At 46.1% G+C, this 21,853-nt stretch overlaps 1 protein-coding gene across 3 annotated transcripts in view; it reads left to right on the plus strand.

Moving 5' to 3' along the window:
* Positions 1 to 21,853, plus strand: part of MAPKAP1 (mitogen-activated protein kinase associated protein 1) — a 194,792-nt gene that overhangs the window by 133,752 nt on the left and 39,187 nt on the right. For 2 of the 3 annotated variants that reach the window (XM_012721377.1, XM_004677328.2), the window contains one exon: positions 9,546 to 9,653. The exons of the other annotated variant lie outside the window; for it this stretch is intronic. In XM_012721377.1, coding sequence (XP_012576831.1) covers positions 9,546 to 9,653 — 108 coding nt within the window. The remainder of the gene's footprint in view (positions 1 to 9,545; positions 9,654 to 21,853) is intronic. 3 annotated transcript variants of the gene reach the window in all.

Below are 21,853 nucleotides of genomic sequence, written 5' to 3' on the forward strand. Positions count from 1 at the left end.
TGCACAGTTGGGTTCCTAAAAAAGCTCCTGCACCCCCATCTTGAGGGCACCCTGATAGGGGAGAGATGGTAACAGAGACAAAAATGTTTCTAAAGCAGCTTGTTCAGAGCACCGAGAGGCGAGGCCCTTGGAAACAGGGACGAAGGAGCCCTTAATTCTGACAGGGACTCGGCGAGGCTGCAGAGCAGAGGGGCGACGCCAAAGGTGCCTCCCTTCTCCTCCCGGGAGCCCTTCTGCGAGGCTGGGCATTCAAGAAGAAATTTGTTCTGAAGAATTATGATGCTCCTGCATTTTCTCCTACACAAAGCAGGAAATCTCAGCTGTACGCCCTTTCCTTTCCTCCTCTTGGCACTTTCTGATTGATGATTGGAAATGATGGCAATACATAAACTATTTTTCTTTTTATTTTATGACCTGGTAATAGCAGTAACATATTTCCAGTAAATGTTTTCTATCGCAATAAAAAAGTTGTAACAAGACTAGAAATGGGTATAGTTAAACCCTGAAGAAATCACACTTTCAGAACTGCGGATAGAGCCAGTAACTCTGTAAATCATTTAACTTTGGCGAAGGCCCCTCTCCCCCCGAAAAAAATCAGGGCAAGTAGCTAGTGTTTACTTCAAATGCTCATCAGATAGCTGCCTGCTATGAGGACTGGGGAGGGGGGGTTCCAGTTTTGACCCCCTCACCACCAACTACCCACTCTTCCCTCTTAACTTTCTTACCCAACATCTTTACTGCTTTCTGAACTGATAAATCATCTCACCCTTACGAGTCTTTTTTCAACCCAAAGATTCAGAAGATTATAGAAGGCTCCTGCAGGGATACAGCAGAGTGGGGTGGTAATGAGCACAGCTCTGGAATCACACCTGGATTCTGATGGTGCGCACACCTTAGCCACTCCACGATTTGGTTGGGTTTTTCCTCCTCTGTAAAGTGGAGGTGAGTAAATAATAAATAGAGCTGCTATTACCTCAGAGAATTGTATGATTCAAGAGAGCCAATGCCTGGAAGCTCTTTGTTTAGGACCAGGGAAGTCCTCAATGTCTGTGGCTCTGGTTGTTTTCAAGAAGGGTAAATTCCTGATTGTGTTAAATTTGCCCAGCCACATAACAGCTAACATTTATTGAGTGTCTTAGGGATTGTGCTAACGCACAATCAGTGTGATTATTCCATGCAGGTTATTCGACTGACTTGCCCAGCACCCATTTGTAACAAAGCCAGGATTTTAATCCACATCTTTCTAACTCCATCGCCCACACTCTTTTAACTGCCGCATGTCCAGCTCCTAGGATTAGATCCAGCAGGAGCAGAGAGGCTAAGACTTCGAGCAGGCTTGTCTCGCGCCAGCATGTCCTCCTCTGGCTGATGAAGATTTGATAATGGGAGCCTATGTTCTCAGAACTCCAGGGCCAGGCAGAAATCAGCTTCTGCTTTCCCTGACTGCCGGCAGAACAGCCTTCCTCCGCGCGCCCTTGTTTAGGCTGTTACTCTCACGAGGATGAATGGCTGCTGCTTCTGTGTGTCTGGTGTCCTGACGTGCTCTAAAAATTAGGCTTTTCTCAGCCTTTGTCTTTAATTTCTGATTCTAGCTGACACCTTCATTAATGGTCCAGTGCAAGCTTTCTGTCTACTTGAAGACTCCTGTGTAAAAGCGGTTTTGCTGTCCTATCAATAATGGTCATAATTTCCCCAATACTCTCATCAGCAGTGAATTGAGTCTTGCAGCAAAGAAATGGAAACCCCAGTGCAGTGGTTTTAAAGTGATTTGTCTTGTAGATGGCGTCTTATTTCAGTAAAATCAGGTCAGCGCGGCACTGGCGGGTCAGATGTAAGTCTGATACAAATTAGTTGGAGGAAATTGATCATTTGAACCGAAGGTTATTTTTAGCTACAGTAGTTTTTTAAATATCCTTTTTCTTTGTTTTAATAAACTTAAATCATCATGGTCAGCCGAATTAAATGTCTTCACCCTCTCAGTCTAGCCTCTGATGAGAGGAAAGAATGTTCTCTACCCACCCCACCACAGTGGCCTTCTCGACTTGGTTTTGGGGTTGCTACAGTTGTGCATCGTTTAAACACACCCACTCTTCCTCACCACCACTCCCATCCCCCCCTCGTCCCCTCCCCGGGGGGTGGGGGGGTTGTTTATTGCACAGACTGGCCCCTTGACCAGTCTGTTCTTCATTGCTATTGAAAGTTAATGGGGGCAGAATTGCATTCCCAAACATTTGAACCTGAAGTGGCCAGGGCCGAACTTAGTTGATCTCTGGTGATCGGTTCAATTTAGTTACGATTTTTTGCCATTAGGCTGGGGCTGAATGATGGTGATTTGGTTGAGGCCAAATGTCTGAAGAAAATTGGCTCTCTGATAAGAGTGCTGTTATCAGAGGGGGCTACCTTCTCATTTACATTTAGATGAGTATTGATTATTTATTTACTCAGAGAAGTGAGATTCGTTTCCAATCTTATCTTTCTCGTCTCTGCTTGTCAGCAGAAAGAGAGATAGAGCTCCTGACATCAGGCCAAGATAACAGCACTTTGTAGTAAGATAAAAGTTGGAATGGGCCTTTTTCTAGTCTTGACTGAAAGGATAAGTTTTAAAAATTAGAACTGATGGGTCATGCTTTCAAAACCTTTCCTGAAGGTTTTGCAGTTTAACTAGGCAGGAGAATTGGTTTATTGGAACAGCCTTGGTCTTTCTTCTTTTGTAATAGGAATTGTGTTTAATTTGATTATATTCAGCTGTTCACTGGAGAGCAAATTGTGTATTGGCTCAGAAGAGGCTACAGTGTGACCTTATTGTCATGTCAGCTTGTTCCTTTTTTTATTATTTAAATTCCAGATTATCCAATCTGAGCCTCAGAGGAGGTATCAGCTACAATGGGTATCTCTTGAATATAATTCAGTGCTTATATTAAGATCAAGCAGAAAATGATTATAGTTGCCCCTGGAGGAAAAGTTATAAGCGATGAGCTGACACTAGATGCCGACATTTCAGAGTGGCTTGATGTTGGGTCTGAGCACGTCAGCTTGTCGTCGATAACTTTGGCTCAGGCAGGAAGTGGGGATCCAGCCGGCCCCTGCAGCTGGGCAGACGAGGCTTGGCACAGTGTGCATTAATTGGGTCTCCCTGCCACAGTCTCCTCCGCCCATTATCAGTAGTGTCACCGGAAGAGACGCACCAGAAATCAAGCTGGTAATGTGACTCCCTGTTCTGTTAGCATCTGTTGCTTATGAAGGAAGATCCAAACCTTGACCAGCAGTCCAGGCCAAGCTTCTCCACCCTCAGCCTTTCTTCACCACCCCTGCCCCCACCCCCAGCGCCCCACTCATCCACACTAAACGGGCCGGTTGGACTCTTCCACACCGCCTCACCTTTATCTCTGCCATGCCCTCTGAAAAGGCTCCTCCCACTGCTCCCCCTACCCCAGTGAGACTCAGTTCAGATGTTCCTGCTCCTGAAGAACAGCTCCCACAGCCTTCCCTCCCTGGAGAGGAGCACTGATTGGACTTTTTAATAATTTACCTGCTCAAGTGTGTTTTTCTGCGTCCCCCACCGGCTTTAGGGCAGGAATCATTGATTATTCATCTCTGTGTCTGAAACGTTGCTGGTGCTCGAAAAATGTTTGTTAAATGGGTGTATGGACAGGTAGCATTACCTGTCCTTCGGTGTCTGCTGTCAGGGTGAGTTCTATAAGTGCGGACATTTAGTCCTCATTTGTAGACTGTATTTGTAGGACCTTAGCTAGACCAGGAAGCTCTAGGAACCCTAACTGCTGAACGAGCTTCTAATTGTAAATGCTTAAAAGCACACTTTTCTGAACAGATAGGCCTGAGTCTCTCCCACCTCGCACCCCTACCCTGAACACATGTGAGAAAAGATGTGGCCTCCACTTTGACGCCCGCCCATTGCCCACTGCCCGTAGTGGGGCTGTGACACCGGTTGTGACTCGAAGACCAGGCATCTGCCTGAACTTCATTACGGGCTTTGTTTCGGCCCAGTCTAGCAATAAACGCAGCTGTCGCTAAGCACTTCGCTGAGGGAGTCAAGGATCGCCCCACTTCATCCTCACAGAACCTTCCAGGGGAGTTCTGTTACCCTCATTTTACAGATGAGAACATGCAGATTCAGTAACCTCCCCAGAATGTGTAGCTGCCAGTACTATTTCTACTCCAGCCTTTCCTCTTCTGGCTCATGCTTAACCTTTTTCTGGCCACAAGAACCTCTCATTTGAATTCAGTTCTTTCAGCTGGGGAATGGAAAATAGTGCTTTGACTTTATCAGTTTTCCTCAGGTGGTCCTCAGACTTGCTCTGATGCTCAGTAATAGTCATAGATTAGTTCATTTATAGCCCACCTCAATCCAAACAGTATTTGGAATACAGCTATAATAGGATTTCAAAAACATGAGTTGAAAAACTACATGAAAGGAAAAGTAAAATTAAGGTCCAGAGGATTAGCCAGGAGAGCAAGCCCGTTGTTCCCAGGAAGAACAGGAAGAAGCAGAGCTTGTCCTGCGACCTGGGTAGCAAGTGGTCTGAAAAAATTCCTCCCGGGTGTCTTCAGAAGTGAGGCCCAGAATGACATAGGCCCGGGCAGGGTGACTCTGTCTGCTTCTGCGCTCGGCTCCCACGGGCGTTCAGCTCTATGCTGACTCTCAGCTTGAGGGAATTGCATTGAAATTGCTCCTGTTTCAGTCAAGGATGAAAGCCGGCAAGGATGAAAGCCGTCTAGGAAGCTGCGTTGAGGTTTCATCCACCACCCAACAGATAACAGGTTTTCTTTGAAACTTACATGCTGACAGTTTGCCTCAGGTTTTCAAAATCCCATAAAAATCTTGCCTGGGTATTATAATTCGGAACCCTCTCAAAGTGCCCGGGGCAGTATTTTGTGCCTAGCTTGTTGTGGCATGGTGTAGCTGCTATGAACACGGCATTGGAAGGCCCACGCGGTTTTGTCAGTGCAGAATCTTCCTTTTGTATCCCTTCTGCTGTGAAGCAGAAGGCATGGCTTCATGCACAGCTGACTCTTTAAATCCCCCTTCAAAGGGTGCATGTTGCCTTGAGAACTCTGTCCTGTTCAGTGTGGAAAAACCTTTGATATTTTATGGGCAAAAGTAACTAGCCTCACAGCTTATCTTTTAAAAATGCCTTTGATGGCTCTCCTGCTTTTTCTTTTCTACTGTGTCAGTCACCTAAAAATAAGCAAGCTTTGGGTAGAAACTATACTTTGTTGTATAAGAGACCTGAGCTGTCACAATCCTGCTTATCATCAGTAGATGCTTATTGGGAACTGTTGGGAGGGGCTCTCTAGGATGGCACAACAGGTTAAAGCGCAGCACTGTGAAGCTCTCCACAGCCACTGCAGCACGAGTTCAATCCCCAGCCAGGGAGCTGACCCACAGGGCACAGCAGACCTCTCCTGTTTCCCCACTGCTCCCCTCAGTAGTCTATTCCAGTCAGTCTGCCTGTTCTGTTCCCCATTCTACCTCTGGTGAATCCTCTCACCCACCGCACTCTAGTTCTTGTATGCATAAATAAAGAAATCTTTGAAAAAAAAAAAAAAAAACTTGAGTGAGGCCCATGGTTCATATGAAAGTGTGTGCTGGCATGGGCATAGTACAAACCCTGGTTTCACAGATGCTTTCTGTGGGACATGGGGCAAGGCTTTTTAGCCTCTGAAAGGCATAGTTTCCTCCTCTGTTCTTTACATCTTAGGATGACAAAGCGAAGATGAGCTGTTCTCTCTGGAAGGCCTGGCATGATGCGGTACCTGGCATGATAGGTCCTGTTATATTACGATCTCTTGGTACAGTCATTGGTGAGGAGGAGGGCAGACACTTAAGTGACAGTACTAATGGAAATAACAATAATAACGTATCAGACACTGTTCTGATTGCATCATAAATATCAACTCATTGAATCCTCAGACAGGCCTGTGAGGGTAGGTGCTATTATTATCACAGTTTACAACTGAAGAAACGGAGAGAGCTTAAGTAAATTGGCTCAGAGTCATACAGCTGAACTGCTAGTCAGCACTAGACCTAGATAGTCCATGACCTTCGCCACTCGGCTCTGTTACCTCTCATTACACACTTATGGCCTAATATTACCAAACTGGCTTTCTCAGAGGAAAAGGTGTGAAATAGACTCTCCCTGTGAGACAGCGTATCCAGTGTTCAGACAGGAATTAGGAGAGAAATTGAGGCTTGTAAAAAGCCAGTTTCCATTTGGGTTTCGATCTCAAGTCTCATCTAGAACTTAACCACCCTACCTTCCCCAAATTCAAGACCTATCAGTCATTTGAGTTCAGAATGGGTTTCAGGTGGTTCCTTTGCCTTTCGTAGAAGAATAGGAAGTGCCCAGTGCAGAAGATGCTACTCAAACCTTCAACTGTTGACAAAACTGGGCAGAAGTAGTGATATTCTTAAGGAAAGAGAAAGCAATTCTGTCTTCCCAAAGACCCAGGATACAGCCATAGCAGATGATACTACATGTGGCTTTCATTCAATTATTTTAGATCATTTTCATTTTGCACTGATAGAAACTACAAATGAAGTGATTCAGAACCCAGATGAATTCACAAATACACAAAATCTACAAAAACTTGTGATGTAAACTATAGCTTCTTTATAATTGGCCAGGAGTGTATAGTTTACAGGAGGAAAAAAGAGTTTCAGAACACTTAGGCTTGAAAGCACAGACCCATGGGTTTCATATTCTGTAGCTTGCTTTTGTGATGTTGGACAAGTGACTTTCCGCCAACCTTCGGGGGCCAGTCTGTTGAACGGGGTAACACCAGCGGCCTCCCAGAGTTGCTGGGAGGCTTCAGTAAGACCACGTGTGTAAATGCTTGATGCATAGTGGTCATGTGGTGAGCGTCATCACCACCTCAGACTTCAAGGAGAAAGAATGAAAATTACCGTTCAGAGACCAGCCATTTTAATCGAAAATCCCCAAGTCCCAAGAAACAGGAACGTAAATGCTGACTGGCAGTGTGTATGGCTTTGAGAGTGACACGGAGGAGGGGTTGAGGGCGACAGGATGCTTCCTAGTACCCTCCGTCCTCTAGTTTTCCAGCCACCGTTTCCCAGCCGCTTGCAGGGACTGGAAGGGAAAAGTGTGCAAAGGAAACCATCCTGAAATTTACTCTGATGCAGCCAGGCCTTGACTCCCAGGAACCAAGACAAAGGAGACTTAACTAACAATCCAGCTGCCAGGACTGCTCTAGAAGCACCGAGATCAGTAGGAGTAAGCGTGCCAGGTTGCAACATTACAGTGGAAACAGCCACATAAACAGGTCATGTCTGGTTTTGATTAAATTATTGCAGATGAAAGACCCATTGGAGATGCCAACAGTGTGTGGTAATTATAGTCCCCTCCCAAAAGTGACATGATAAGAAATTGGGGAACTTGCACATATATGTCACTTTTTTTTTTAATTATGGAAATAACCTTTTATTTATTACAGGACATTTGAAAATCAGAGAAAAACACTAAGGAAAAATAAAAACCCTCATTATCCCCACTACCCTGTGTATCCTCTAGTCACATTTTGGAAATTATCTTCCAGCCTTTTTTTTTTTTTTTTTACTTATGACTTCCCATAAATTTTCCTAATTGTTATCATCTTGTATGTATTGTGCCATAATTTGCTGTTTTCATAAAATCACATAAGCGTGTTTTATAAAATTAAATTATTTTTCCAACACCACTTGATATCTTCATGGTTTTCATAATATTTTGCCTAACTAGTGCCCTTGTGGTTTGATCTAGGTTGTTCCCAACATTCTAGCTGTCCCAAGAAAACCAAAGATTGTAACTAAACTATGTACCAAGGTCACTGTCAGTCCACAGAAATGCATGGTACACACTGTTGCTTTGAGGAGTTAGGGTAGGGCAGGCAAAGTGTTCTAGAAAGCAGTTCTCCATGCTCCGTTCTCCGTGCTCCACGTACATCTGGTCGGCTGGAGAGACCCACTGGCACGAGTGGGGAGTGGCGGCAGTGGGTGGGGAAGAGGAGAGAACACCAAGGAATCTCTCACCAATCCACAGTGAAAGCGTGCTCAGTGCAGCAAACAAGCTTGTTAACTGGCAAATGCTGATACTCCTAAGTCAGACAGTGAGGACCAAGAATTACCTAGAGTTCTATTCCTTTTTTTGCTTAATATTAGAAATTAGAATTTGTCGTGTTGACATGGAATACCTTCTTGATCTGAAAACAGTATTCCAGTGTTTAGAAAAACCGCGTACACTTCCGCACATGTTGACCTAAGTAATTGTGTTCGGAGCATTGCTGATAGAGTAAAGATTAAAAGCTGCCAATAGGGTTGAAAGGACTGGAGGTGTGTAAGAGCGCTGAGCGCTAGCAGGAGCACCATGAGAGGGCTCAGAGAGAGGGCAGTGGGCCGTGAGGTGGAAGGGAAACTACAGTGTGGGGGACGCACATGGCTGTGGGGGAGAATGATCTCAGTGAGTGAGGTGGTGCAGGAGGAGGACTGGCTGTGGATAATCAGGCTGGTGCAGGAGGAGGACTGGCTGTGGATAATCAACAAGTCGACAACATTTGAAGAACATGTCTAAAAACAGGTGCTCCTCCTGGGCGCCCTGCAGGGCCACTGATGCTTTCCTCAGCCCTCTTGACTTCTCTAGCCAAACGCTCCTCTCGCAGTCAAAACAGTGAGATGGTTTCTTGAATCTCGTCTGTGCTGTAACCACTACCAATGGGAGCAGCCCTCTGAATCTGATCACTGGACCTCCCGGGTGTTACCTGAGAAGATCAAGACGGTCATTTGGCTTGACAAAGAACTGCATGAATAAATGTATAAAATGCCCCGTTTTATTAAGAGGCGCCAGAACCCCCATGTGACTGAGGGAAGCTAGGAGTCCTAGTTTCCAGAGTTCCTGAACCCCTATCTCTCGTGTTTTCATAAATGCTCCAACAAAAACGTGAGTCAGCAGCCTTGTCTGTCACCATCACCCAGGAACCTGAGATGTATTTTGACATCACCTGCTTTTCAAAAATTCATTCTTAAATTTGGGGGCTGTCATGCTAGTAGAATTCTGAGCATACCTTGTTCCCGCTTATCTTCAGTTACCCACTGCCTTACAGTGATTGTTAGTACTTTGCAGGAGGCTTCCTCTGGAGAGGTACATTCCTAAGTATCTTCCTACCTCATGTCATTGTGACAACTGTTGCCCAAGGTGTAAGTATTCCTGCAGGACACATTAGGAAACAGGTCTGAGAAGCTGGGTTATCTCCTCCTACCTGAGAGGACTAATAGTAGTTACGAGTGAGTGCAACACGTCTCCCTCTCATCCTGTTTTGAGGAGCAAAACCAACCAGAATAATGGGACGGACACGTATATGAAATACTATGGAAAAACCCAAATTCTTCATCTTGTGCAGCTAGTTCTTCAAGAGAGAGGCTTCAGGATTTTCCTAGAGTTTTATGAGCTTTTTGCCAGTGTGTGGTTTTTTTTTTACATGTCAAATTCACTATTTCAGAGCTTCCCCCTCCTCCTGCCCCTTTGATCTTCCAGGCCCTCAGTACCGCCTGGAAAAGCAGAGCGAACCCAATGTCGCCGTGGACCTGGAGAGCACGTTGGAGAGCCAGAGCGCCTGGGAGTTCTGCCTGGTCCGCGAGAACAGTACGTTAGCCTCCTTGTTCCCACCTGCTTGGTCCTTCGCGAACCAGCTTGTAAGGCCTGTGTTTGGGAACACGCGCTGGTCTGGCTTCCCTCGGCAGACTGGAAGTGACTACTTTTTCCCAGACAGACCGCAGCCTCCCGCCAGAAGTGTCCCAAAGGGAAATGATTGATTTTGTGCTTTTGGCAAAGCGTCTGCATCCTGTTTAGCCCTCTGTGATGAATCCTTTCCTATTAAAAACTCTTGTCTTCGAAGTTAGGAGCTGCCCTGGAAACGGCTTAGAAATGGGAGGCCTCTTCGAGGCAACAGCTATTTTGTATATAACGCAACTGGCCCTGTCAGTAGCACTGCTGAGACATCAGGTTTGAGGAAGTTCAGGCCGTTTAAATATCCTCAGCAGGAGGCGGGTGCTGGTTCCTCGTGCTGTCCGAGGCCTTTCTCAAACTGCAGTTCATTTCTTTCTTTCTCTGCCTTCCTCTCCTGTATGTTCCCGTGACTTCAGGGCAAGCCCACCGCCCTGGGCATCCCTGTGCGGGGCTCTCACACGGGCTGTGTCCTCTGCACGGACTCTCTGCCCCTCTCTGCCGGAACTGCTTTCTCCTCCTCTTCTCAGTTTAAATGTCACACCTCGAGAGAGGCCTCCTCCTAACCCTGAGCCGCCCTCGTCTGGCTCCTTCCTTTGCGCTCCATCAGAGAGCGTGTTACTGTTTCTCTGCTGCATGCATTTCTGTTCTCAGTGACTGCTTGGGGTGTCTCTCCCGCACGTCCCAGACGCGCCCCAGGGTGCCCCCCTTTAGCATCAATCACTCATCCCCAGCATCCCCAGCCAGCCTTGTCCTGCATATGGGAAGTCCGTAGTGAATTGTTTCAAATGTTTGACTCTTTATTTACAAATATCAAAATGATATTTATGAAGGCCCTGTACCCTTTTTTGATGGGTAGCACTTAAACAGGTAAAAACATTTCAGGTGACAAAATGTAGCAGAAATTTCACCTCTCATCTCTCCTGTAGTTCCTTTCCAGGTGTTCCCAGTTTCTGCAGTGCCTCGCCCAGCAGGTCTCTGCTGAGGCAAGCACGTTCTGTGTACGCATGTGGATATACCGGATATACCCACACGTTCGCGTATACTGACACACACGCGTGCACACACATTGGCATTCTCCCTTTAAAAGCAACTGGTAGCAAGCTGGCATCAGTGTTCTGCATTTTTCTTTTTCAGCTGAACTAATGTCATAAAGACTATTCCACATTAGTCTACATATTATTCTACATGTAGTTTATTCTTTTTAAGGTAGTGCATAGCATTCCACAATATACTATGATTTCAAATTACACACTCGGTTTTTTCCCCAAAAAGATGTGACCCAACTTTCTTACACTCAAAATACAGTTGTGAGGACTGGTAGATAAAACTTTGATCTTGGGCTCGTATTTCCCACCCGACTTCTCAGCATGAGCATAGACTTAATTTCAGACCTCTTACACCTCAGTCTTCCCATCTTAAGGGATTTGTAGGAGATGTCTAGTACTCACACTATGAGTTGAAGTAACTGTGTTCGTGAAAGGAGACCTTACCAGCATTTACAGAAGGCACAAGGCAGTTGAGGGTTTGGAATCAAAGGAGTGTTATAACTAGTCTTTGTAAAATAGAGGTACACTATAAATCCATTCTTTTTATTAAAACAGAAGTTTTATAAAATTTCAATAGAAATTCCACGAATCCCCAGTGCTACCTATTAAGACATTGACTGAGATGGATATTTCAAAAGTAGTCTCTGCTCTTGTGTTGGTACCTGATCAGGATGGGCTTGCTGTCCTGAAACCCATTATAGATGCAATTATGAGCTTATCTTATGCAATATTTAAGAGAATTTCTGTGGAGACAGAATCTGGGGTTCGCGGAGGCTCTGACACTCACTGAGTGACCTTGGATAACTTAGTTGACTTCTTTTGAGTAGTTTACCTGCCTGGCTGAGGTTAATAGGAGTGTTGGGTGAGTTTTAAAAACCACAAAGCTCTTAGAACAGTGCTTGGCATGTAATAACCACTCAATAAATGTTAATTATAATAAATAATGAAAAAGCCACATCCTGTGTCTGGTAGCAGGTGGGACACAGGTGTGGATACTTGGAATCATAGAACTTTTGGTACCTCAAGGAGGTGTGTGGTGGAGCAGAGGGATGCAGGTGATGAGGAAAAATGAGGGCAGGAAGGGAGGCGAGTCCAGGGTTGTGTCACAGAACCAAGGAACTTAGAACATGGTACTTTCTAGCAAGTGTGTTTGGTGTCCCAGAAGGATATATGCCTTATAAATAGAACTATTTAATTGGGAAAGCTGCTGTAAGAATGGATATAGCCGTTTTGTTTTTCTCCTAAGGAGGGGCAGGGCATAATTCTTTTTAGATCAACCACACCAAAAGATGTTTTTAAAACTATTTATGCAGGCCTACTGTTGGAAAGCTATAAACATCTTCTCAATGTTCTCGCTTGTAATTTTCACAGCCACCCTGTAGGGTGTTAGTCTGATTGTGGGGGGAGGCTGTGACTTGCCCAAAATGAGCTAGCCAGTAAATGATAGGAACCTCAACTCTAAGCCAGCTACCTGATCCTCAAACCCACCCTGAGGTAGTGGATGAAAACGACCTAAATTCTCAATCCTAAGAATGCCAATGCCAATTGCCTTTATATCCGATGACTGAGGTGCTCACAGATGAAACCAGCAGACAACAGTTCCTGTCTGGGGACTGCGAGCTAACACTTGTGCTTGGATCATGGCCTAAATAAGAGAATGACAAGCCAAAGTCCTTGAGCTTTCCAGTTTCGATTCTTGTCTGATAATCTACGACATCCTTCAGCCAACTGTCTGTGCAAAGCTGGAGTCAGACCAGAAGGAAGCATGGGTACATTATGGCAAGTATGTAATGTTAGCGTTCCATTCTTTCCAAGCTTCTATATAAATCCTGGCACTAAACTGAGCCTCAGCTTCCTTTTCTCCAACTGTTCTCGGGACCTTTTCCCTTCCCCACCCAGGTCCCCAACAGAAAGAGGCAGCATGAACCAAGTTGTTCTTTCCACAGCTCTCAGAGAGAATACTGGAAATTTCCCATTAGCGGGGGCTAAAGCAGACCTGAAATTCAACTGGCTTTGTGGGACTCCAGGCCCATGCAGACACTGCCTTTCACTCGCAGTCTACCTTTGTAGTGACAGCGTCGTGCTTGACGCGGCCTTGAGAATCAGGTAGAGCTGGGTGAACCACTGTCGCCTGTGGCATTGGGTCAGTCTTGCCCCTCTCTGAACCCCTTCCTGTGTTAATGGAGGATGGACTCCATGTAACAGGGTCTTGTAAGGATTAACTGAGATGCAGGTGCTGCCATGATAGCGACCTTTTAAGCTGGGATGGTCACCTTTATCTTACAAAAGAAGAAACTGAGGCTTAGAGGGGTTTCTGGTTTGCCAGTCATAGGAATTCCTACTCCATGTCTCTGCCCATTAAGTCTGATGAAAAAGTGGGATCTAGTTATTTGATTTCCTAAATAGAAGTTGCTGGAGGAAGGGGCTTCAGTTGTTTTTTAAACATCACATCAGCCTCCTTTGATCTCCTCTCCTCTTCAAAGAGATTGTCCATTATTTCAGTACCTTAGTGAAGTTTGCAGTTTCCTTAAGTCGTGTCTGTGCTGAGGAATAGCCTCGGCTCCACGTGAGCAGTCAGCCTAGGTGGGCCGTGGCCCGGAGGCCTCGCCCTGGCGCAGACAGTGGGAGCCCACTTCTACCTCCTCCAGTCCCCCTGGAAGACCTCAGGGTGAGGCAGCGCCTCCCTGAAGCCTGCCAGACCACCCAGTCGTTGGGCTCTGAGCCAGCCCCTGCACCATGATGCCGGCGCAGCAGCAGGGAGCCCCCACAGACACAGCTGTCGTGAGAGGAGTGCCACTGAGGGGGTGAAAATAGAAGGCAGGGGTCTGGCGCTGGTAAGAGGAGGAGAACGCCCCGGGGGGAATAGGGAGGAGGTAGTCAGATAGTGAGTAAAGCGGCAACTGTCCAGGCCTAGGGACGATGTGGCACGTTGGGGGTAAGCAGATGGCGTGGCAGGGTCAGGGCTGAGGAGGGGAGGCCGCAAGGAGGCAGGTCACCCTGCAGAACCCACTGCCCACCCCTCTCTCGCTGCTCGCTCTACATGGGGGTCTTGTGCTCTCCCACACTGGGCCCCCAGCCCCGAGGGCAGGGACCAGGTCTGCGCCCCACAACCCAGTGTAGCTCATGCCCTCGCCAGGCTCCTGACCGGGGCTCCCAGCGGTGATACACAGTGACTTTTAACAAGAACTTGGGGTTTGGATGAGCGCTTTCATGAACAGGGGTTTTTGGTAGTTCTTGGGGTTCCCCCCACCACCACCACCACCATCATAATACTACAAATTAAAGAAAGGAGAAGTGGGGAAGGCAACTGCAACCAGACGCGTCTGCTCACCCCCATGTGTCTCCAGACCCTCGTCCCGGGCTTGCCTACAGTGGGCTCATTCTTCCTCCTGGATGTGCTCTGTGCCAGCCCTGACTCGCTGTGGCTCTGCCAGCTTCTGGCGGCTTTGCCTTCTTCAATTACAAATTACTGAGCTCTCCAGTTTCTTAACTACCAAGGCTTTAAGCCTCTTTTCTATACCTCAGCAGCAGCAGTCTTAAATGCAAGGTAAAATGGGATTGTGCACAAAAATGTTTCCAAATGGAAATGATTTGTGTCCGTGGTATATATTTTTAAGCTGAGTTGCCGCTGAAAGCCAGTGTCTGGCTTTGGGGGTGCCGGGCGAGAGGGAATCTTCATTAGGGAGTACTCATTGTAAGGAATTTTCTGTGTGGGTGAGGGTTGTGAGGGTTTTGCAAGTAGGTATCGGTGAGAGCGCCCTGCTTGCTGCGTGCAAACAGAATTTAAATGACACACTTTTAAGCCCAACATAAACTGGGTCTCCACCTCCTGCTGACTGGTCAGGACGGGCTGGTTGGCAGTGTGTTGTGGGGAGAGGGGCTAGCGGTGGGGACCGCTGTGTGGGGCCGCTGTGTGGCTGACCTCAGGCGGCTCCTCCCTTGAGCCTCGCCTCCCGTGTCACGTGATGCTAATCCCAACCTTGCGGGCCCCTTCTGAGCGTCACGCTGCCGAAGCAAGTAAAAGAGAGCGCGGACGTCACACCGTGTGAGCGGTGGCCTTCCCAGTGTCTGTCTGTCTGTGTGCCTGAGCCAGGATGCGTGCCGCCCCCACGCGCCATGGCTAGTTTGGGCGCGTGTGGCTGTTCCCTCCTGGTTACACCGTTTTTCCTTAACTCCCACAAGCCCTCTGGAGCAGTGGCCTGCACCGGGGTGGCCTGGGATAAGAGGCAGCGCTGACCGCCCGGAGGAAGTGTGTCCTGTGCACACCTGCTTCTGCAGTCACCAGTGCCGGATTGCATCGTGTGGGCTGAGAAGCTCCACATGAATTGCATTTTTCACTCCCCGCCTTTCTTGAACATTCCCCCCTTTTCATTTTATCATTAGGTAGTAATTAGTATTCAAGGGAAATTGGTCTTAATATATTAAAATTGGTTAAGTGCATTTAGACCTGTACCACAGCCAATGCCTTATTGGAAAATGTAATTGGGGACTCTGTGTATGTAATTAATTGAATTACAATTAAGAACTTTCATTAAGCGATACACTGGTACATTAGAGCAGTAAGGAAACATGTTTGACGAGCCACAAAGCCAGGATGGGCTCTCAGTGAGGGCATAGGGATCTGCATCCCTCCGGTAACTCTGGCCCCAGAATGCACCCTGCAGCCCCTGGCTAATGGTAATGCATCAGGTGACTTCACTGCCGTGGCTCCCCCGCTGGGAGGTGGGGCTCCTCCAGCTTGTCTGCCCTCACTCCCTGACTTGGGAATCAGAGAGAGAGGGAGAGAGAGAGAGATGTGCCTCAGTGTTGAGTTATGTTACGGTTCCTCAGTTCATTGCAGTGGAAAATGCCTCGGCGCCTTAGAAGACCCTGTTACTTTTTGTGTGTTTTGAACAGTGGCAGAGACACATTAGAGAAACAGAAAGTGACGGGAACTCTGTCATCAACCTCACTTCCCAGCAGACCTGTGGTGAACTGAAGGGCCAGACCCTTGAGTGGCCCAGCTTCGTCCTTAAGGGATGGCTGACTTCGCTCCATGCACACATGTGTTCATTCACCCCCGAGCCCCCAAACATTGATGGTGTCCTGCTCTGAGCCAGGCCCAGCAGTACTGGTGCCAGGGGAGTAGCAGGGAGCCCCCACATCGTGAAGCCCACGATTGTGGTGAGGCCGAGGTTGGCGTTGGTAAGAGGAGGAGAAGGCTTCCTTGAGGAGGAATAAGGAAGAGTTAGTCAGAGTGAGTAAGGACCACCGGCCAAAGGCGGGAGAAGGAGCTGGGCAGTGAGGAATGGCGTGGCCGGAGAGGCGCTTAGGAGTGTGGAGCGGAAGGCCGAGGGCAGGCAGCGTCGCAGTGCGATCCCACAGCCCCCTCTCCGTGATCTGCTCTTTTTGGAAATCCTACAAACCTGAAACCATTTCTTTCTGATCACCTCATAAAACAAGATTACCCTGATTTATGGAGGGTCTGAAATCTCCCTGTGGAAAGGCTCTGGCTCACAGAGTTTAATCAATTAGGCACTGACAGCCAGGGTTCCTGCCCCGGCTGTAGCGTGGCAGAGTCAGTGAAGGGTGGCTCCTGCTGTGTGAAGAGTCTGCTGCAGGAGCTGCGCGCGTGTGTGCACGTGTGTGAGGATCACCTATTGATTATTTTTTAGAGACCAGCAAAAATGTCTAGTAGCCAAAGGGAAGTGTTTAATAGAAGAGAAGTTTGGGGCTTATGAGACTTTGGGGACTTAAAAGGCCTTTAGAAAAAAAAAATAGGTGATGGATATAGAAAACGAAGAGAGTTTATCTCCACGACTCGCTTGTGCATCCAGCTTTGAGCCGAAGGAGTTTGCTCCCAGATTCTCTGTTCTGGCAAGGCCAGACGTGATGTCTTCTCCTTAAATACCTTTATGGGCTGTGGATTTGGACGTTCCCCGGCCACCTAAGGAGTAGATTTTTTTTTTTTTATTAGTTTCCCCCTGCATCATTGTAGTCTCCATAGTTTTCCTGCCACCTGATCACCCATGCCAGCTCAGGGATATTTTTTACCCATGGGGTAATATGGTGGTCAGGGGCTCAGCTTTGTATTTAGACAGACCTGGATCCAATGCCTCTTCTCTAGCTTACGCAGGCTATATGGCATCACAGCAGGATGCCATTCTGATTCTCAGTTTCCTCACCTATAAAAAAGAAAATAACATCCAAGTTAAACGGTCATTAAGAAAGTTAAATGTGGTGATGGCACACGGGTGACTGGGTGATGGGAAACCCGCGGGGATTACAATTGAGATGGAAAAAAAAATGTACAAAATGATGTAAAAATAAACTGTTATAAAAAAAAAAAGTTAAATGAGGGCCTTCCTCATGGTGTAAAGGGTAAGTCTCAGCACTAGGAAGCTAGGAAGCTGTCCACAGCCAGTGCTGCATGAGTTCATTCCCCGCCAGGGAGTGACCCACATGGCGCAGCAGACCTCTCCTGTCTCACCGGCTGCTCCCCTCAGCAGTGTGTTTCAGTCCATCCACCTGTTCTGCTCCCTGTTATTTCTGTTGAATCTTCTCACCAACCCGGCACCTCTGGCCTGCACCCCAGTTCTTGTATACATAAATAAAATCTCCTTTTAAAAGTTTAATGAGATGATGTGTTTAAAGTACTGATTAGGCCCTCCCTGGTGGCACAACAGGTTGAAGCTCAGCACTGCAAGCTAGCTGCAGCTGCTTCAGTGCGAGTTCGATCCCCAGCCAGGGAACTGACCCATATGGCATGGCAGACTTCTCCTGTCTCATCAGCAGTGTACTTGTCAATCTGCCTGTTCTGCTCCCCACCCTGTCTGGTGAATCCTCTCACCACCCCTGCACCTCTGGCCGGTACCCCAGGTCTATATGCATAAATAAATAAGTCTTTAAAAAATAAAGTATGGATTAGTGTCTGGCATATAGTAGGTACTCAGTGGATGTTAACTCCTCTTGTGGTATTTGGCAAGGCAGGGTTTCCCGCTACTGGGGTGTCTGAATGGAATGCTAGGAGAGGCTGGTGAGCTAAATACAGGGCTGAGGTACAAACTCAGGCTGTGTCAGGTTAACCTGTGTAGCATCAAAATTTTTGGATGACGCCAATAGAATATATTGACTGTCTCCTGTGTGCTAGGGTGTAAAGTCCCTGGCCTCAAGGAGCTCACAGTCCAGAAGTGAAGTGCAGAGGCCTGTCATGCAAGAGAGCTCACGTTCTCACAGAAGGTGGTGACAAAAGCCATCTGTCTTCTTGACTACTATCTTGACTTCTCGATGTGGGCACAGCTATTTTGTGGAGACAGAGGACTAAAGTTGCTTTAACTTATAACTAGATTAGAGCCTTTTAGACTTGACCTAAGACTCACTGAACTATAACATGAAGTTTAAAGTCCCCTTTATAATTGTGAACACAAGACATCTGCATGTAGCGTGCAGTGAGCTTGTCAAAGTGAGCTTTCACTAGTGCCCTGTTTGTGAGAAAGTCATGTGTTTACCCCCCAAGTCTCCCTCAGTTCTAGTAATCATGCACAATAGCACTTATAAACCATAAAGCACTATTCATAACTAGGTCTGACCACCTGTTACTCTCACTATGTGTATACAAGCTTTCTTGTTTATTAACAGGGATGTCACTCAGATACACAGTTGTAACTGACTTGTGCCCCAGTGACTGAACACCCAGAGACATGAAAACAGCACAAGGGCCCGTAAGGGTTCTCACACTTTTTGATCTTTAGGGCTTCTTTTATACCCTGAAAAATTATCAAGGACCCCATTTGTTGGCTGGGTTATATCAATTAGGAATAAAAACTAAGAAATTTTAAAATATTTATGAATCCATTTAAAAAGCAACAATAATTGCATTCCATGTTAAATATCAGATTGATATGAAAAAATACACTTTTTCAAATTTTAATGAGAAGAGATGACTTTTTTCTTTTTTTTTTTTTTCATTTTAGTTTGCTTTCTCTAAAGAGCACTTACATTGTTCCATCAGGAAGATAAATTACTGTGTAATATCTGGAATCAATGAGTACTGTTTCATATTTTTACAAATTTCTGTAATGTCTGGTTTTATAGAAGACACCTGGATGTTCATCTCTACTTCTGCATTCATTCTGTCGTAATACATTGTTTTGACCGAATGAAGAAAATTTGGCCCCAGTTATGCTACTTCCATAGCCTATTCAAAAAATACTGGATATTTTCGTAACTACACCAAAACTTAAATGACCCTTTCTTTAAGGATAATTGCAATATAGAATCAAAACTCTTACTTATAAACTTTTTTTTAACTTTTGTGTATTTGTAAGATAATAGTCATGGAAAGGGCAGCTTTGTCGCTGTTACTCTGCAAATGACAATAAGGACCCTCAAGGGTGCCCCGCTGTGGGTCTGGACCGCAGTTAGGGAACCACTGATTTAGTGACAGTTACCCAGGCAGGAATAGGGCGTGGTGAGTAGGAAGACAGCTTCTGGCCTGGTCCTGCAGTTAAGACAAGTTCCACCTGAGAGGAGAAAGCAAACATGATACAAAAATGAATAATAATGTGAAATAGATATATAGAAGTGACTTAACGTTAAAAAAATTAAATTACCAATTCTTAAAAAAAAGTCTTATGATTAAAAAAAAAGCCAGGCCCCAATTCTTGCTTCCTTCTGCCTCCTTCCTTCCTTCAGGCAGCTAAATTCCTTCCTTTCTTGAATTCTCTGCTCTTCCCTCAAACCTTTGCTCACTGTCAACGTGCTCTCTGTCACTCTACAGAGCCTGTCGTCAGTCCAGTAGAGCTTTGATGCACAAGTCACTGTTACGCCCCACCCCAAAATTTGATCTATCACAATACATCTTTGAGTTATTGCAGCTCTAGCGTTTTGACACGATACATTATGGTAATCCGTGGCACATAGAGACATTAACACTCCCGACTTTGACAAAATACATTGTGAAGTCTTTGAAGGCACCATTACAATTTATCTTGTCATTCATGAGGAGACCCAGTTCAGCATTCGTGTAGATGAACACAGTATGGCTTTTGTTTCATATAATTGCTTGTGACCTTTTTAATTGCTAATTGAACAAAATACCAAAAGGTTACATTTCAATTCAATTAAGTTTGGGGAATGGCATTTTTAAGTATGTTTATTTTTAAGACATTTTGGTTCTGACTACCTTTTCCTTTGAGTAGATAAAAGATGTCTTCTCTTAATGTAAGTGGGATTTTAATGTCAAATTAATAATGCAATAATAATTTTAATATGCAAATGCTACATGACAGGCATCTCCCATATGTGATCGGTTCTCCCCTTTCCAGAAGAACACAAACACTAAAGGCATATGTGCAAACGCAGAACTTTCCTGATCAAAAAAAATGCTTTTGGTATGATGCTCTGCTTCAGACATTCATCTTTAGATCAAATGCCTATTGCATGCACCATCTGTTGGCCAGTTTCTGTCTTGTCCTATTTTCTTTGCATTCTGTGGTGAGTTCATAAGCTCCTTATCCTCACCTCGTCCTCCAGTCTAGCTTAGCGGCCTGTGGCAACTTGTGTGGTTGACTGATAGGGATGCACAGACGTGCCCCTCAGAGCAGAAGCGTTCCTGAGCCTGCCCAGGGAGCAGGCCCTGGACCTCCAAGACCAGACCGCCCGCTGGGGTGAGCGGTAGGGACTGGAGGCGACTGAGGCACTGCTCCTTCCATCGCTGCTTCATCAGGCACTGTTGCCCTTCTGGTGAGCGACACACAACCCCCCTCCCCCCATGTCAGCTGGAGCAAGGCTTAGAACTCACCCACGTATCGAGGACTTAAATCCTCAAGGGGGATATGAATTTAACTGTCAGAGAGGAGAAGGTCAATGCCAAAAGCATTAGTGTGTTGAGCCAGCTCCAGCTATATAAGTCTTGAGCAAAATTAATATAAGGAAATTGACAAGCCTCGCTGGTTATTCCATAGCTTTAAGACCTCTACTAAAATCCTATCATCTCATCTGCCCATTATTAACATTTCAGCAAAATATAAAGTTTTCATTAATCTCCCACAGCAAATTTAGGAGTGAAAACTGGCACTTGTTTGAGCTTTTAGGACTACATTAGCTGGTGTATTAAACAAAATATGTCATTCCTCAGTAGCTTCTGTAAGAAGCTAAATCAATTTCCAGCCATATTTATGCACCACTTTATCTAAAAGCATCTGAATTATCATTTACAGCTAAGATGCTTTATTAGCAGCTGGCATTGAAATTGCTCAGTAGAAATTATATGTCACGTTATAGTAATTTTTAAATTGGTTTTAATCCAACATCATAAAATGTAAAACTCTTTTAAGTGTGAGGCTTTCCCTTTTTTTCTAATAATTGGCATTTTAGTATAATAAGGTGTTATCTCTCTAATCAAATACCTGCAATATTTAGAAAATGCTAATTAGTAAAGAAAACAGAAGCTTTTGACCTACGTTGTACCTTACAATAACATTTTCTCAGAAAAGAGGACTTGAAGTGACTTTCAAAACTTGAAAGGATTTTAATATTTTGCCAGAGTTGTCCACAATTCTCATGTATATAAATACTTCTAAAATAGAAACACATACACTCTGCTAGTCCTGTTTCAGTAAGATGTGTATATAAATAGGAAAGATTATTGGAAATTCTAACTCTAGCCAGCTGCTCAGTGTGCGCCCAGGAGACATCGGTGGCCATGGTGGTGGCATCTCTGTCCAGGGCACAGGAAACAGGGCCGCGCACTGGCCCTCGAGGCCTTGAGCGCAGCTCCGCTCTGCCCTGGGGAGCAGACAGATGTTGTGACGGCTGTCACCTCTGTGAGCCGCGCCTCCCTGTGGGCATAGCACCTGCTCTCCATGCAGCGGCTGCCGTCCAGCTCTTGCTTTCTCCTGTGGCAGCGTTAGCAGAGCCTGGCCCACAGCGGCGACTCACCCCGCCTGCCCTCTTGCTGTGCACAGTCTGGTAGCAGCAACAGGTCAGTGCTGCCTGTGGTAGTTATTCTGAAGGCGAACGCAGGGTGCGGTGACAGGAGACGAACTACATCTCGGCCTAGGGTCAGGGACGTTGTCCTGGAGCCTCACT

The sequence above is a fragment of the Condylura cristata genome, unplaced genomic scaffold (assembly GCF_000260355.1).
Source record: "Condylura cristata isolate star-nosed mole 26May11 unplaced genomic scaffold, ConCri1.0 scaffold00006, whole genome shotgun sequence".
Taxonomy (NCBI): Eukaryota; Metazoa; Chordata; class Mammalia; order Eulipotyphla; family Talpidae; genus Condylura; species Condylura cristata.